General features: G+C 57.8%; 1 protein-coding gene across 1 annotated transcript; it reads right to left on the reverse strand.

The window, feature by feature from the left end:
- Nucleotides 1-354: 354 nt before the first annotated feature.
- LOC116539259 (cilia- and flagella-associated protein 74-like) lies at nucleotides 355-15,798 on the reverse strand. The gene is made up of 9 exons (XM_032262005.1): nucleotides 15,696-15,798; nucleotides 15,038-15,111; nucleotides 13,796-13,828; nucleotides 13,098-13,343; nucleotides 12,177-12,336; nucleotides 6,498-6,562; nucleotides 5,814-5,936; nucleotides 3,032-3,153; nucleotides 355-487 (listed from the first exon to the last, which is right to left on the reverse strand). Exons 1-9 carry the CDS (start codon nucleotides 15,796-15,798, stop codon nucleotides 355-357), a joined length of 1,059 nt encoding a protein of 352 aa, XP_032117896.1.
- Between the last annotated feature and the right edge of the window lie 481 nt (nucleotides 15,799-16,279).

A 16,279-nucleotide genomic window follows, 5' to 3' on the forward strand; every position in this document is an offset into this window, starting at 1 on the left:
TCTGTCCCCCTGCCCCGGCCCTGGTGTTCGGCCTCTGTCTCCGCCCCGGCCCTGGTGTTTGGCCTCTGTGTCCCCCCACCGCCCTGGTGTTTGGTCTCTGTCCACGCCCCCCTCGCCCTGGTGTTTGGCTTCTGTCCCCCCGTCCCGGCCCTGGTGTTCGGCCTCTGTCTCCGCCCCTGCCCTGGTGTTTGGCCTCTGTGCCCCCCCACCGCCCCGGTGTTTGGCCTCTGTCCCAGAACACATCCCCGGAGGCTGATGACCCCAGCAGCAATAAGAATGGAGCGGCCAGTGGCGAGGGGCGCTGGAGCCCACATCCTCCCACGCCCTCCTGCCCTGGCCCCAGGGTCCCAGCACCTACCGGGGCAGGAACTTGAGCTGCACGGAGTAGGAGGACTGTGCTTGGATGTAGCCCGTCTCAGGGAGGAGCTCCAGGTGGGCCCTCAGCTCCGTGCACACCTCGAACCTCAGGCGCAGAGCAGCTTTCGATCTGTGGACGCACCGCAGGGCACTGGGTCAGGCGCCACAGCTGTGACTGTGCCTGCTCAATGCTTGGAGTTACGAAAACATTCCTAATACCAAAGCCCCCGACAGGTGCCCAGAGCCCCCCCACAAGCCACGCACGTGCTCCTCGACAATCAGTCTCCAAAGCCCTGCTTTGTAAGGGCTATATTTTCTGAAATGAAATCTGATGAGGAATTCTTAAAAATAACCACAGTGAAACGGAAGCATGGCCCTAATCGGCTCTAAGGAGCTGGAGTGCTTTCCGGGGAGAGCACCTGCCAGGCAGCCCCTGGGGGCAGGGCCCTGGAGGGCACACGAGGGGTGCAACCGCCTCCCTCAAGGCTCTGCCTGCCTCCTGCGCAGGGTGTCCCCACAGCCTGCAGCTCAAGCATGGGGCACGTGGGGGCCTGGGACGGCCACAGGCCTCAGTGATGATGGCAGCTTCCAAGTCAAGACCAGCCCAAGAGAGCCGAGGTGCCCAGCAGTCACCGGCAGGCCCTGCATCTGGTCTCCGCCTCCGGCTCTCTCAAGCCAACAGCCACCTCAGGACCACCGGGACCTCCCTGTTCCCACAGTGAAGGCCCCGCCCCTCCCTGTCTTTGAGCCTCTGCTAGGCACAGTGGTGTGGCCATGCTACCACAGCCACCCCAGGCAATCCACGAGGGAGGATGTGAAGGGTGCGGCAGCGGAAATCTCTTCTCCCTCTTATGCTTCGACGTGACAGCCACCCATGCTGTGGTAGCCCCGTCTCCGTCCACCTCACACCTGCCTCTGACCTCAGACCCCTATCCAGAGGCACTCACAGTGTGTCCCAGCACGCTGACCGCTGCACCCTTACTGCTGGGGCCCCATGTGAGGCGGGCACCCAGGTGCTCAGAGACCCTGCCCTCCCTGTGCAGCAGACGCTGCTCTGCCTTCCAGTTCCCTTGCAGGGCCAGAGTCTGTGCAAACCAGCACGTGGCTACACTGAGGTCATGAAACCACAGCCGGAGACCACTCACAGAGCTGCAACCACAGCGCCAGAGGCCACCCACAGAGCCACAACCACAGCCCCGGAGTTCACCCACAGAGCCGCAGCCACAGCCCCAGAGGCCACCCACAGAGCCACAACCACAGCCCTGGAGGCCACCCACAGAGCCACAACCATAGGCCCAGAGGCCACCCACAGAGCCACAGCCCCAACCCCAGAGACCACCCACAGAGCCGCAGCCACAGCCCCAGAGGCCACAGCCCCGGAGGCCACCAACAGAGCTGCAATCACAGACCCAGAGGCCACCCACAGAGCCATAGTCACAGCCCCAGAGGCCACCCACAGAGCCACAACGACAGCCCCCGAGGCCACCCACAGAGCCACAACCACAGCCCTGGAGGCCACCCACAGAGCCACAGCCAGAGACCACCCACAGAGCTGGGCCCCACCCAGCACCCAGTGCCGGACAGATACACCAGGGCCCTTTCTGTCATGTTTCCAAGGCCATCAAGAGGCTGTGGCAGGACAGATGCCAGAGGTGAGCAGACTTCACAGCAGCCATGACGCTGACACCTGCATTGGCTCCCCGCCACCTGCAGGCTGCACATTCCTGGCCTGTGCAGGGGCCCACAGGAGTCAGACAGCAGGAGGGAGGTGCTGCGGGAGCTGTTCCTACCCAGGTCACCCTTGGCAGTGGCTGCCCCTGGGGCTGGGGCCGGGGCCGGGGGCCTCCGCATCCGTGCCATGCTCCTGGTGCTAGAGCACTGGGGCTCCATCTTGGAGACCCTGCAAGCCCAGCCTCGCCTCTGTCTGCCTTTCCCGCCGGCGTGGCTCCTCAGGGCAGGCTGCTTGCTCTGGTGTCTGGAGCCCTCGCCGCACTCTGCACGTGGAAGCTTCCTCCTCTGGCTCTGGGTCTCCTGCGGCCGCTCACCCTGCCTGTGTGCATGAGGGGCTGAGGACACTGGCCGGGCCCAGGCGGGCAGTGCATTTCCCATGGCTGCGGAAAGGACTTGCCCCAGTGGAGGACCCCAAATCAAAGAGGCGCATTCCTTCTCTCCGCATCCTGGAGGTCAGAGGCCAAGATGGAGCCCACAGAGCTAAGGCCCAGCTGTGGCAGTGCTGTGCCTTCTGCGGCTCTGGGGAGAGGCTTATTCTCTCCTTTCACAGTCTCCAGAAGCTGTAGTGTCCTGGCCTTGGGGCCCTTCCGCTGTCTTGGAAGCCAGCCGTGTGGTGTCTCCACATCCGCCTGACTCTGACCCTCCTGCCTCCCCCTGAGACGGCCCCCATGATGACACTGGCACCTCCCAGGTGACCCTGGGTCACCCCCACCAAGGTCACTCTGCCCAACCACGTCTGCTGAGCACTGCCTTGCTACAGAGGGTGACGTTCAGGGCCTGGGCAGCAGTCGTGGCCACCCCAGGCACTGTGTCACCGGGGGGCTCACGGCTTGTACACGTGGGTAGGGGGCTCACCCTCTGTGCCCAGGCTGGCAGTGGCTCACCGCGTGTGCAGGGGTGGGCGGGGGGCTCACCCAATGTGCAGGGGCGGGCGGGGGCTCACCGCGTGTGCACGAGTACAGAGTCCTGGTAGAGCCGGTCATACATGCAGATCTTTAGGTCCACGCTGGGCCTTGACACCCAGACTGGCACATCGATGGCCATGCCCATGACCCTAAAATGCAGCTGAATGTGGACACATGAGCTCAGCAACAGGTAGTTCCTTGGGCAAAGCAGGCGGCATCAGTGAGCACTGACACAGCTCCCAGCAGGAAGGTTTCATGGGCTTCAGCTTCTCTGACTCTTTGGGCTGCTGTGGCACATTTCATACCATTTAAAATGTTTTTTTTTTTTGAGACAGCCTTGCTCCGTCGCCCAGGCTGGAGTGCAGTGGTGCAATCTTGGCTCACTGCAACCTCTGTCTCCTGTGTTCAAGCAATTCTCCTGCCTCAGCCTCCCAAGTAGCTGGGACTACCGGCACCCGCCACCACACCGGGCTAATTTTTGTATTTTTAGTAGAGACACGGTTTCGCCTTGTTGGCCAGGCTGGTCTTGAACTCCTGACCGCAGGGAGTCCACCCACCTTGAACTCCCAAAGTGCTGGGACTATAGGTTTGAGCCACCATGCCTGGCCAAATATTCTTTTTCTTTCTTTTCTTTTTTCTTTTTGAGACAGAGTCTTGCTCTGTTGCCCAGCTGGAGTGCAGTGGCGTGATCTTGGCTCACTGCAACCTCCACTTCCCGGGTTCAAGTGATTCCCCTGCCTCAGCCTCCCGAGTAGCTGGGACTACAGGTGTGTGCCACCACACCCAGTTAATTTTTTTGTATTTTAGTAGAGACGGGGTTTCACCATGTTGGCCAGGATGTTCTCCATCTCCTGACCTCGTGATCTGCCTGCCTCGGCCTCTCAAAGTGCTGGGATTACAGGCGTGAGCCACCGTTCCTGGCCTCTTTTTTTTTTTTGAGACGGAGTTTCACTCTTGTTACCCAGGCTGGAGTGCAATGGCGCGATCTCGGCTCACCGCAACCTCCGCCTCCTGGGTTCAGGCAATTCTCCTGCCTCAACCTCCTGAGTAGCTGGGATTACAGGCACGCGCCACCACGCCCAGATAATTTTTTGTATTTTTAGTAGAGATGGGGTTTCACCATGTTGACCAGGATGGTCTCGATCTCTTGACCTCGTGATCTGCCTGCCTCAGCCTCCCACAGTGCTGGGATTACAGGCGTGAGCCACCGCGCCCGGCCTCCTGGCCTCTTTTTATTTTCAGAATATTCAAATATTACTAGAACAGAATACTGGATCACCAAGGACCTACCACTCAGCTTCATACCAATTAACATGTTTAGGTGTTTAGAAAAAACCTTTTTCTGACCGAGCACGGTGGCTCACACTTGTAATTCTGCACTTTGGGAGGCCAAAGTGGGAGGACTGCTTGAGCCCAGGAGTTTGAGACCAGCCTGGGCAGCATGGCAAGACCCCCATCTCTAAAAACAATACGAAAACTAGCCAGGCATTGTGGCATGTGCTTGTGGTCCCAGCTACGTGGAACACTGAGGCGCAAGAACCGCTTGAATCCAGGAGGCAGAGGTTGCAGTCAGCCGAGATCGTGAGATCTGCTTCGCCCCAAGCACTGACTCCTGGGGCCTCGGGAGGATGGAGAGGATGAGTGAGGCTTTGGGAGGGCTGCCAAGCCCGGGCCGGGGAAGCGCAGTAGCCCAGCAGGAAGCCGCCTACGCAGTGGTGCTGTCCTGGTGCTGTGGGGTGAGCCGAGGACTCTGGACACTTTCAAGGATGCCAGAAGCCTCCGCCTGGGACAGGCGACCGCCCCAGCCCAAGGGGCAGAGCGGGTATGTAGGGGGTGCAGAGGAATTTTTAAACATAGAAAGTTGTCGCCTATGGCCAGGCGCAGTGGCTCACGCCTGTAATCCCAACACTTTGGGAGGCCAAGGCAGGTGGATCACTTGACGTCAAGAGTTCGAGACCAGCCTGGCCAACATGGCAAAATCTGGTCTCTACTAAAAACACAAAAGTTAGCCAGACACGGTGGCACACATCTGTAATACCCAGCTACTTGGGAGGCTGAGGCAGGAGGATCACTTGAGCTCTGGAGTTAGAGGCTGAAGTGAGCTGTCATCCTGCCACTGCACTGCAGGCTGAGTGACAGAACGAGATCCTGACTCAAAAAAGAAATGTGCGTGTAAGGTCTCTGAGTGTGTGCATGTGCACATGTGTGTGTAAGGGCTGTGTGTACATGTAAGCATGTAAGGGCTCTATGTGTACATGTGTGTGTAAGGGCTCTGTGTACATGTGTGTGTAAGGGCTCTGTGTGTGCATGTGTAAGGACTTTGTGTGTGTGCATGTGTACATGTGTATGTAAGGGCTTTGTGTGTGCATGTGTGTGTAAGGTCTCTGTGTGTGTGCATGTGCACATGTGTGTAAGGGCTCTGTGTAGATGTGAGCATGTAAGGGTTCTGTGTGTGCATGTGTGTGTAAGGGCTTTGTAAGTGTGCATGTGTACATGTGTGTGTAAGGGCTCTGTGTAAATGTGCTCATGTAAGGACTCTGTGCATGTGTGTGTAAGGACTCTGTGAGTGCATGTGTGTAACATGCATGTTTTTGGATGGGCATATGTCTGTGTCCCTGTGCCTACATGTGTATGCCAGCGTGCATGTGTGCGCACTCATGTGTGTGTGTTGTGAACTGTGGTGCCAGCCATCCATGCCACCAACTGGCCATCCAAGCATGGGCAAATGGTGACCTTGTGGCCAAGGGCAGCCCCTGCACCAGGCTGCGGAGGGAGGGGCCCCCTGGGGTGATGCGTGTGGCGTGGCAGCAGAGTACTCACCGTTGGGCACTGGTGGTTCTTAAACGTGACCTTGAACCTGGCTTGGATGTCTCCTGGGACCATTGGGGTGAAGATGATGGGCACCCTGATGGAGCTGAAGGGGCCAATGTCCCCCTGTGTTATCTGCACGGAGGAGATGCCAAGGGGTCAGCCAGGCTTCATGGCTTTCAGGATCCCCTCCCAGCCCTCACAATGGCGCACAGTTGCAAGGCTGGAAGGTGGTGGGACCCGGGTCCCAGGGAGGCCACTTGGCCACACAGGTCCTGGGCCTGGCCCAGCCCTTGGAGGACTTACTGTCGTGGGATCTCAGCCAGGGGAGCTGGAGGCAGCCTGAATTTCCCCCACACCCTCCCCTGCTCAGGAGCTTATGTGTCTCAGCCAGGGAGGCCACTGCCAGTGTCTATCCCGTTTCACCCAGTGCCCCACACCCGGGAAACACTCTGTGGCTCTGTTCCTGCACTGCCCGGCTTGGGGAGGGGGTGGCCCCCACGCCAGCTGACAGTACAAGACGCCTGGGGTCTGCAAGTCCCCGGTGGGCAGAGCCTGGCCTATCTCTGGTCAGATGGAAAGGCGACCTCGGGGTGAGGGCCAGTGGGTTGGGGTGCAGCTGGGGCTGGGGGAAGGCGGGTGGTGTCTCGGCTTGCTGCAGGTATATTAAGGCCTAAGCAGGCTGGGCCGGCTGACCTCCCCCAGTGTTATCTCCGTCTGTTCTTCGCTGGGCGGTATTGTCGTGGTTAATCTCTCTGCTTCTAGAAGAGAAGGGGCATCCAGAGGTGAGGGTTGTCGGGGGAGGCAGCGCAGCCCAGGCCCCCTTGGGACATGGTCACCACCCCCAAACCCATACCATGGGCTCTGTCCTTCCTGAACACGGTGGAACCGTCCATGAGGTCCCTTGGGGGACCAAGGCCCAGAGAGGGTGCAGCCAGTCCCCAGCGTGCCAGGAGGGCTCAGGAAGCCCTCTCCCAAAGAGCTCCATTTCCTCACAACCTGCCAGCCCCAGGGCGAGGGTATTAAATGCTGGAGTGGGAAGGACAGCTAAGTCCAAAAAATTCTAACAATATCATCTTTTGGGGATTTTTATTCTCTCACGATCGTAACTGGTCACCTAAGTTCCCACAGCTGCAGGTGTGTGTTCACTACAGGCACGAGCTGCTGGCATGTCCAGTCAGCGCCTCCCCATGGCGGGCTCCTGGTCGCCACGTGCCGCTGGGCTCTGGGGGCATCGGCCTGGTTTCTGCCGCTGGGCTCTGGGGGCACCGGCCTGGTTTCTGCCGCTGGGTTCTGGGGGCACCGACCTGGTTTCTGCTGCTGGGTTCTGGGGGCACTGGCCTGGTTTCTGCCGCTGGGTTCTGGGGGCCCGGCCTGGTTTCTGCCGCTGGGTTCTGGGGGCACTGGCCGGCCATTGGTCAGCAAGGTCCTGGTAGCAGAGCAGCTCCCTCGCAAGTCTGAACAGCACTTTTTGCTGACTTTGCACCTGAACAGACGTCATTCGAGAAGCCACGTGCAGGTGGGCGTTCTCCTTTGGCCTCTGTTGCACTGCCAGGTGGGGTCAGAGCAGCTGGGCTGCTGGCCAGGCCAGGTCACCATGGGGAGCCCTGGTGAGCATGCCAGAGCAGGTCCTGGGCTTAGGGTACGGACTAAGCCCAGGGCTCTTCAGGAGCAGACGACGACTCTGAAGCAGGCATCACTGCTGGGGTCTGGAGCTGTAAAGGCTGCAGGGCCCCTGGTTCTTTTTTTTTTGAGACGGAGTCTTGTTCTGTCCTCCAGACTGGAATGCAATGTGCGATCTTGGCTCACTGCAACCTCCACCTCCCGGGTTCAAGTGATTCTCCTGCCTCGGCCTCCAGAGTGTCCGGGATCACAGGCACCCGCCATCATGCCCAGCTAATTTTTGTATTTTTAGTAGAGATGGGGTTTCACTGTGTTGGCCAGGCTGGTCTCGAACTCCTGACCTCAAGCCTTGGCCTCCCAAAGGGCTGTGATTACAGGTGTGAGCCACCGCGCCCGGCCAACGGCCCCCCGTTCTGACTGTGGAAGGGGCATGGCTGGGTCAGCTGCCCTCCACTGTGGCTGCCTTGGGAGTCACCACTGCCCAGGTGGTCAGACTCTGGGGTCAGCAGCTATTTTGTTTTTAGAGACGAGGCCTCGCTCTGTTGCCCAGGCTGAAGGGCAGCGGTCCAATCACTGCTCCCTGTAGCTTTGACCGCCTGGTTTCAAGTGACTACAGGTGTGTACCACCATGCTTGGCTAATTAATTTTTTTTGTTTCTGTTTTTGTAGACAGGGTCTTATTACGTTGCTTAGGCTGATCCCAAACATCTGGGCTCAAGCAATGCTCCTGCGTTGGCCTTCCAAAGTGTTGGGATTACAGGCATGGGCTACCACGGCCTGGCCTCCTTTTCTAGTATTTTCTTTTCTTTCTTCCTTTTTTTCTTTCGGCAGGATCTCACTGGTACTCAGGCTACCACGCAGTGGCGTGATCATGGCTCAGTACAGCCTCAACTTCCCAGGCTCAAGTGATCCTTCCAGCTCAGGCTCCTGAGCAGCTGGGACTGTACATGCATGTCACCATGACTGGCTAATTTTTTTTTCTTTTCTTTCTTTCTTTATTTTTAAAGATGGTGTTTCACCATGATGGCCAGGCTGGTCTTGAACTCCTGACCTCAGGTGATCCACCCACCTCGGCCTCCCAAAGTGCTAGGATTACAGGCATGAGCCACCGCGCCCGGCCCGACTGGCTAATTTTTTTTTGTAGCGATGAGGTCTCACCATGTAGTATTTTTCAATGTATTAAGCATACTTATTTGATTTTTGATGTCTGATAATACCTGTATCTGAATCATGCAACACTGCAATACTTTCTTTCTTTTTTTTTTTTTTTTTTGGAGACAGAGTCTTCCTCCCTCACCCAGGCTGGAGTGCAGTGGCGTGATCTCGGCTCGCCACAATCTCTGCCTCCCGGGTTCAAGCGATTCAAGTGCCTCAGCCTCCCAAGTAGCCGGGATTACAGGTGCCCGCCACCATGTCTGGCAAATTTTCTGTATTTTTAGTAGAGACGGGGTTTTGCCATGTTGGCCAGGCTGGTCTCCAACTCCTGACCTCAAGTGATCCGCTTGGCCTCCCAAAGTGCTGGGATTACAGGCGTGAGCCACTGTGCCTGGCCAACTGTAGTACTTTCTGTTCTTTCTGTGTGAGTGATTTTTCTCTATTTTTTTTTTAAGGAATAAGTTGCATATAGTAAAATGGACTCTTCTTAGTGTAACTTTCTGCAGTTTCGACAAATGCACGTGCTTGCACATGCATCACGGCAATCAAGACACTGAGCAGTCCCCTCCCCCCACACATCCTGGGCCCCCTTCTAGTCAGCCCCTCCCCCTGCCCCAGCAACCGGTCATCTATTTTTTTTTTTTTTAAAGACTGGGTTTCTGGCCGGGCGCGGTGGCTCACGCCTGTAATCCCAGCACTTTGGGAGGCCGAGGCGGGTGGATCACGAGGTCAAGAGATCGAGACCATCCTGGTCAACATGGTGAAACCCCGTCTCTACTAAAAACTACAAAAAATTAGCTGGGCATGGTGGCGCGTGCCTGTAGTCCCAGCTACTCAGGAGGCTGAGGCAGGAGAATTGCCTGAGCCCAGGAGGCGGAGGTTGCGGTGAGCCGAGATCGCGCCATTGCACTCCAGCCTGGGTAACAAGAGCGAAACTCCGTCTCAAAAAAAAAAAAAAGACTCGGTTTCACCATGTTGGTCAGGCTGGTCCTGAACTCCCGACCTCAGGTGATCTGCCCGCTTTGGCCTCCAAAGTGCTTGGATTACAGGCGTGAGCCACCACTCCCGGTCCGGTCATCTATTTTCTGTCTCTATAGTTTTGCCTTTTTTAGGAAAAATATTTATTTTCCAGAATGTCACAAAGATGGAGTCACAGAGCTTGCAGTCTTTGTGTCTGAGTTCCTTCCTTTTGCAGGATGCACTGGAGACCAGCCCACGCCACTGCCCCTCTCAAAGGTCCACGCCTGTTTGCTGCTCAGAGGCGCCGCGTGGCAGGGACCCCACAGTGTCTCTGTCCACTCCCCAGGTGTGGGATATTAGGGTCTTTGGTTTTCGCCGATTGCAAATAAGCCCGCTACAAACATTCACATGCCGGTTTTCACGTGAATCTCTTTTTGCTTCTCTTGCTGGATACCGAGGAGCGGGCTTGCTGGGCGTCCGGCTCTGCTGCTGAACGTTTCCCATTCTGCGCTCCCGGGGGCGGCATCAGGGTTCCAGCTGCTCCTCACCAGCGCTTGCTAGCGTCAGGCTTTTCGCTTTATAAAATCATCAGATCTCATGAGAATCGACTCACTAGCACGAGACCAGCATGGGGGAAGCCGCTCCCACAATTCAACCACTTTCCTCCCTTGACACCTGAGCATTACAGAGCCCTCTCTCCACGCGTGGGGTTAGTTTGAGATGGAATCTGGGTGGCGACACAGAGCCAGGCTGCGTCCGGGGACTTATGCTTCTCCAACTGCCATGGCCTCACTTGTTGAAAAGATCGTTCTTTCTCCAAGCAATTATCTTTGCCCCCTCTGTCCAAAACCAGGTGGCTAACATTGTGTGTCTATTTGTGGACTCTCTTGTTCCATTGGGTCTCTCTGTCTAGCACCACATTGCTTGTCACTGTACTTTATAGTGACCTCAAAATCAGGTAGTGCAAGTCCTTGACGTGTTTTTCTTTTGAGCCAGGGTCTCGCTCTGTCGCCAGGCTGGAGTGCAGTGGCGCGATCTCAGCTCACTGCAGCCTCCGACCTCCTGGTTCAAGCGATTCTCCTGCCTCTGTCTCCTGAGCAGCTAAGTTTTGTATTTTTCGTAGAGGTGGAGTTTCACTGTGTTGGCCAGGATGGTCTTGATATCTTGACCTCGTGATCCACCCACCTCAGCCTCCCAAAGTGCTGGGATTACAGGCATGGAAATTTTTTTTTTTTTTAAAGTTGTTTTGGTCACTTTAGGTCCTTTGGATTTCCATATAAATGTTACAATAAGCTTGTCAATTTCTGTTAAAAATCTTCCTGGAATTTTGGTTGGAATTGCATTGATCCATAGTTAGTTCTGGGAGACTCCACATTTTAATGAAGTCTTCCAATGGCTAGTTCCCACAGTTCAGAGACTCTGCTTGATGGCCAGGTGCGGTGGCTCATGCCTGTAATCCTAGCACTTTGGGAGGCCGAGACGAGGGTATCGCCTGAGGTCAGGAGTTTGAGACCAGCCTGGTCAACAAAGAACTTGGTGGGCTGGGTGAGGTGGCTCACGCTTGTAATCCAGCACTTTGGGAGGCTGAGGTGGGCAGACAGGGTGAGTTCAGGAGTTCAAGACCAGTCTGGGAGACATGGAGAAACCCTGTCTCTACAAAAAATATAAAAACTAGCTAGGTGTGGTGGCGTGTGCCTGTCGTCTCAGGCACTAGGAGCTGAGGCAGGAGGATTGCTTGAGCCCGTGAGGTCGAGGCTGCAGTGAGCTGTGACTGCACCACTGCACTCCAGCCTGGGCGGCACAGCGAGACCCTGTCTCAATAAAATGGATTGAAAAAGAACTCACTTTGATATAAGCTAGTGCCAGCGAGGCTGGCTACGCCCTGTGATGCAGGTGGGAAACCCCAGCACATGCCCCGTGGGAACTCACACGCCACGGGAACTCACACACGGGCTGGAGCGGGGTGCAGTGTGGCCGTGCACGCAGCAGTGTGCACCACAAATGCTCCCAAGCGTGCGCTGGAGGGAGGAGGATCTTGAACCTGAGGCTCGCTCAGGACAGGAAATGCCGCACGCACGGGGTGAGGACAGGAAGGGCGACTGGCGTACGCCGCGGTGAACCGGCCAGCTCCAGGGCGAGGAACACGCAGGCCACAGACACACAGGAGGAGCCGGCGGTTCCCAGATCTCCACTCGTTGGAAAACTTTCCAGAGAGGTGAGGAGCAGACGCGAGCGCTTCCCGGCAGCGGAGGGGTGGAGGGTGGGCGGCGCAGGGGCGGCAGGGCCCTCCCGTATCTCGGCACCCCTTCCCGCTGGTGCGAATCTAACACAGCTGCAGAGGTAGACAGAAGCCCCCGAAGTGCAGCCCGTCCAGAGAGCACCAAGGAGCCTCTTCCCACCCGCGGGCCGCCTGCTGGGCCAGTGCTGGAGGATGCCTTCGAGCATCAACGCCTTGTTAGCGTCAACGTGAGTGCACATTTCGATCCGCTCCAAAACAACACTTAGTGGCACATATGAACGTTTTCTTGCTTGACCATCACTTACCATCGAAGGCCTGGGAAGGTTCTCTACTTTCCAGCCCTCCCCTGGCCTCTCAGGGCCCTGGAGTGCTGGCCTGGGGCCCTCACTGCCGGCTCACCTTCGGGCTCTGCCTCCCCCTGCAACTGGTCCAGCTTCTCCGCCGCCCTCCGGCTCTGCAGGTCCACCTGGGAGAACTCGTTGCCCTCCAGCGGCTGCTCAGAGATGCTGGTGGCGGCTTTGTCGTACACACTTTTCTCCTCGTAGATCAGGAGGCTGCTCTAGGGAGGGAAACGTAGCGTCCAGCTTCGATGTTTCCCACCTCCTTTTCCTGTTCAGCGGCCAGGACTCCCGGGACAGGCATGGGGGCCTGGGGCCTGGCTCCAGTGTGGCCCCTCAGCTGCCTCCTTGCTGACCCCACCCCGTCTCACCCTTCCTGGTTGTGGGTCACAGTAGCAGCTCGCCCAGAGGCTCAGGGTCACCCCTCAGCCTCCCTCCCTCCCTCTAGGCCGGGTGGGCAGGGTTGCGCTGCCCCAGTCTGAGAGTGTGGAGCCATGTCTTCCTCTTGGTCCGACCCGCCTTTCTCCCTGGCTGGCTGGAGGCTGAGCCTTCCCTCTGCCTGAGCCCTGGGCCACCCCTGCCTGTGACAGGACAAGACACACTCACATTTGGAACAGGTGCAGCTACAGCCATGGAGTGCACCTGTCCAGCCCTCCCACCCCCACACCTGGGGCTTCAGAGGCCTATCAGGGGAGGCTGGGTCTCCTGGGGCCCTCAGGCCTGGAGCTGCTGGCCAGCGCCCCTGCCACTGCATGCCTGAGAAAGGGGGTGTCCTGCTGCCACCGCTCCTGAGGCCAGGTGACCGCAGGTGTCCTACGGAAGCTTGCCTCTCCTGCTTAGGCTGGTTTGAGGAGACCCGGCACTCCTCATGTCCTCCCAGGCCCACTGCAGACACCCTCATATCATCACCCCTGTTCACCCACATGGGACTACATTTGGGGGATGGGGCCCCACACTCCCCCTTGGCCGAGCGCACACTCACTAATTTCAGGATGGAATGGGAGTTGTCCACCTCGCAGGGCTCTGAAGCTGGCAGGATCTTGAAACTCGTGCCCAAGCCCCCGACGTTGGTCAGCGTGATGGTCCGAGACGTGGTCTCTCCCACCACGTAGCTGCCGAAGTCGATGAGCTCCTTGTCAAGGGACAGCTGCCAGAGGACACAGAGTGAACCCAGGGCCACATGCCAGGCCACAGGGAGTGTGAGGCCTGCGCGTGGCTCCAGGCAAGGCTGTGGCCAGCATTTGTGTGTGCCAGGCACTGCACAGCCCGGTGTGCAGTTCAGTCCAGAAGTCAGACGTGTCGCTTGTGACCAGGTGCACACGCGGGTCTGGTTTTAAGAACATCAAGCGGGAACCCGCTTCCGAGAGTGACCGGGTTCACTGGGAGGACGCAGGGCCCGGACAAGGAGATTGGGCACGGGGCTTTGGAGGTCCTGAGCAACGGTGTCACTCCTGGGAGAGATCAGCCATGCTTGGGATGCACGTACCCAGGGCACGTCCTTCCAGAACGGGAGCACGCCCTCCGTGGCGGTGCCTCACCACACCTGCCGTGGGCCACGAGCCACAGAAGTGTGGGTCACTGGCTAAGGACGCAGGCTGGGGCTGAACCTCGGCTCTGCCCAAGGGCCCCCCTCGAAAGGCTTTTCTGGGCTCTGAGTTTGGGGGTCCGGGGACTCCCTACTCTGTGCTCCTGCTCCAGAAGCAGGACTGGGGGCTGCCAATGCAAATGGATGTGGTTGGCAGAGAGTGGCCGGGATCCAGACAAAGGAGGCCGCCTCCCTCCCTCCTGCACCGCCGGGGTCCTATTCGCCCCTTGCTCAGACGGGGGTTTTACTGTTTTGTTTGTTTGTTTTTTTAATTAAAGACGGGGTATGGCCGGGCGCGGTGGCTCAAGCCTGTAATCCCAGCACTTTGGGAGGCCGAGGCGGGTGGATCACGAGGTCAAGAGATCAAGACCATCCTGGTCAACATGGTGAAACCCCGTCTCTACCAAAATTACAAAAAATTAGCTGGGCATGGTGGTGCGTGCCTGTAATCCCAGCTACTCAGGAGGCTGAGGCAGGAGAATTGCCTGAACCCAGGAGGCGGAGGTTGCGGTGAGCCGAGATCGCGCCATTGCACTCCAGCCTGGGTAACATGAGTGAAACTCCGTCTCAAAAAATAAATAAATAAATAAATAAATAAAAAATAAAGACGGGGTTTCACCGTGTTTGTCAGGCTGGTCTTGAACTCCCGACCTCAGGTGATCCTCCCGCCTTGGCCTCCAAAGTGCTTGGATTACAGGCGTGAGCCACCACGCCCGGCTTGTTTGTTTGTTTGTTTGAGACAGAGTCTCACTCTGTTGCCCAGGCTGGAGTGCAATGCTGTGACCTCAGCTCACTGCAACCTCCACCTCCTGGGTTCAAGTGATCCTCCTGCCTCAGCCCCCTGAGTAGCTGGGACTACAGATGTCTGCCACTATGCCCGGCTAATTTTTTTTTTCTATTTTTAGTAGAGTTGGGGTTTCACCATGTTGGCCAGGATGGTCTAAATTTTGTGACCTTTTGGTCCACCCGCCCCAGCCTCCCAAAGTGCTGGGATTCCAGGCGTGAGCCACCTTGCCCAGTGGGTTTTTACAGCCCCTGACCAGGACGCTCCCCTGGAGAAGCAAGGCCTTGCACAGGGGAGCCGAAGGGTCGGGAGAGGCCGGGCTGCTTGGCCGGACACCCGGGGCCACGCCACACACGTGCTCCCTGATGTGGATCCGGAGCGGAACCGGCCAGCACCAGACTCCTGCTGCGCTCCCAGGCTGAGCAGGAAGGAGCCGAGGCCCAGCCGTCTGCGGGGCAGGACTCCTTGGTGCCTCCGGCCCTGGGGCTCCACGTCCTGGGCCTGAGTCTTGGTTCACCACCAGCCTGCACAGCGGAGTGCCGCCCCGACCGACCGTCACCGCTCGGAGGAGAAGGCAGAGGCCACGGGGCAAGGGGTTGCTGGGGCGCCCTAGGGCGGCGGCAGTCCCTGCAGGAGCCCAAGCGGGGCTGCAGCTGCCAGGGCCATGGCGAGGCCACTTGAGTGCCAAGAGGAAGGGACACTGAAGTGACTGGAACACACCAAACACGTAAGCATCAGCGAGTCCACGAAGAAGCAGAGAGAAAAAAGCCGCCAACAGTGACTGTCATCCCCGCCCCTCCCCACAGCAACAGCAGTGAAGAAGGAAGATGGAGGGTTACTCGGGTGCTCATCAAAGGTGGCTCGGAGGCCGGGCGCGGTGGCTCACGCCTGCAATCCAAGCACTTTGGAGGCCAAGGCGGGCGGATCACCTGAGGTCAGGAGTTCAAGACCCGCCTGACCAACAAGGTGAAACCCTGTCTTTAAAATAAATAAATTAATAAATTAAAAAAAAAAAAGGTGGCTTGGGGGCAGTGTGGCCTGGGTCACGGGTGACCGTGAGGGCGCCTGCCGATCTTGCTGGGCGGACACAGAGCTTGGTCTCTGCCCTTCCCCTGCCCCACTCGTTGCTCCTCTCCCTGCTCCCCCGTCGCAGGCCCTGGCCGTAGGACCTGCCTTAGCCCATGAGTTCTTAGGAGATGCGACGTCCCCACCAGCCTCCGGGAGATGCTCGTGCTGCCGTAGCCGCCGCCCTGGAGTCTGGCCTGGATGGGGTCGGCCGCAGGGCCTCACGCTCACAGCTGAGCCAGGAGCCATTTGCCACGTGGCAGGTCGGGTGCAAGCTAATTACTCAATGATGAGTGGGTCCCTGGTTTACTGGAGATGCACGCTGACGTGTCTAAGGGTGGAGTGTTGAACACTACAATTTTTTTTTTTTTTGAGATGGAGTCTCACTCTGTGGCTGGAGTGCAGTGGTGTGATCTTGGCTCACTGCAACTTCTGCCTCCTGGGTTGAAGCAATTCTCATGCCTCAGCCTTGAGAGTAGCTGGGATTACAGGCACACGCCACCATACCCAGCTAGCTTTTGTATTTTTAGTAGAGATGGGGTTTCACCATGTTGGCCAGGCTGGTCTTGATCTTCTAACCTCATGATCTGCCCACCTCGGCCTCCCAAAGTGCTGGGATATAGGTGTGAGCCACCGTGCTCGGCTGAGTGTTGTTACGGTTTTGCCAATGTACTTTGAAGTGGATCAGCAACAACAGATAGAGCAGTGGGTGGACAAGCCGCGGTGTCCG

This window comes from Sapajus apella, unplaced genomic scaffold (genome assembly GCF_009761245.1).
Source record: "Sapajus apella isolate SASKATOON/1434 unplaced genomic scaffold, GSC_monkey_1.0 scaffold127, whole genome shotgun sequence".
In the NCBI taxonomy this organism is placed as follows: Eukaryota; Metazoa; Chordata; class Mammalia; order Primates; family Cebidae; genus Sapajus; species Sapajus apella.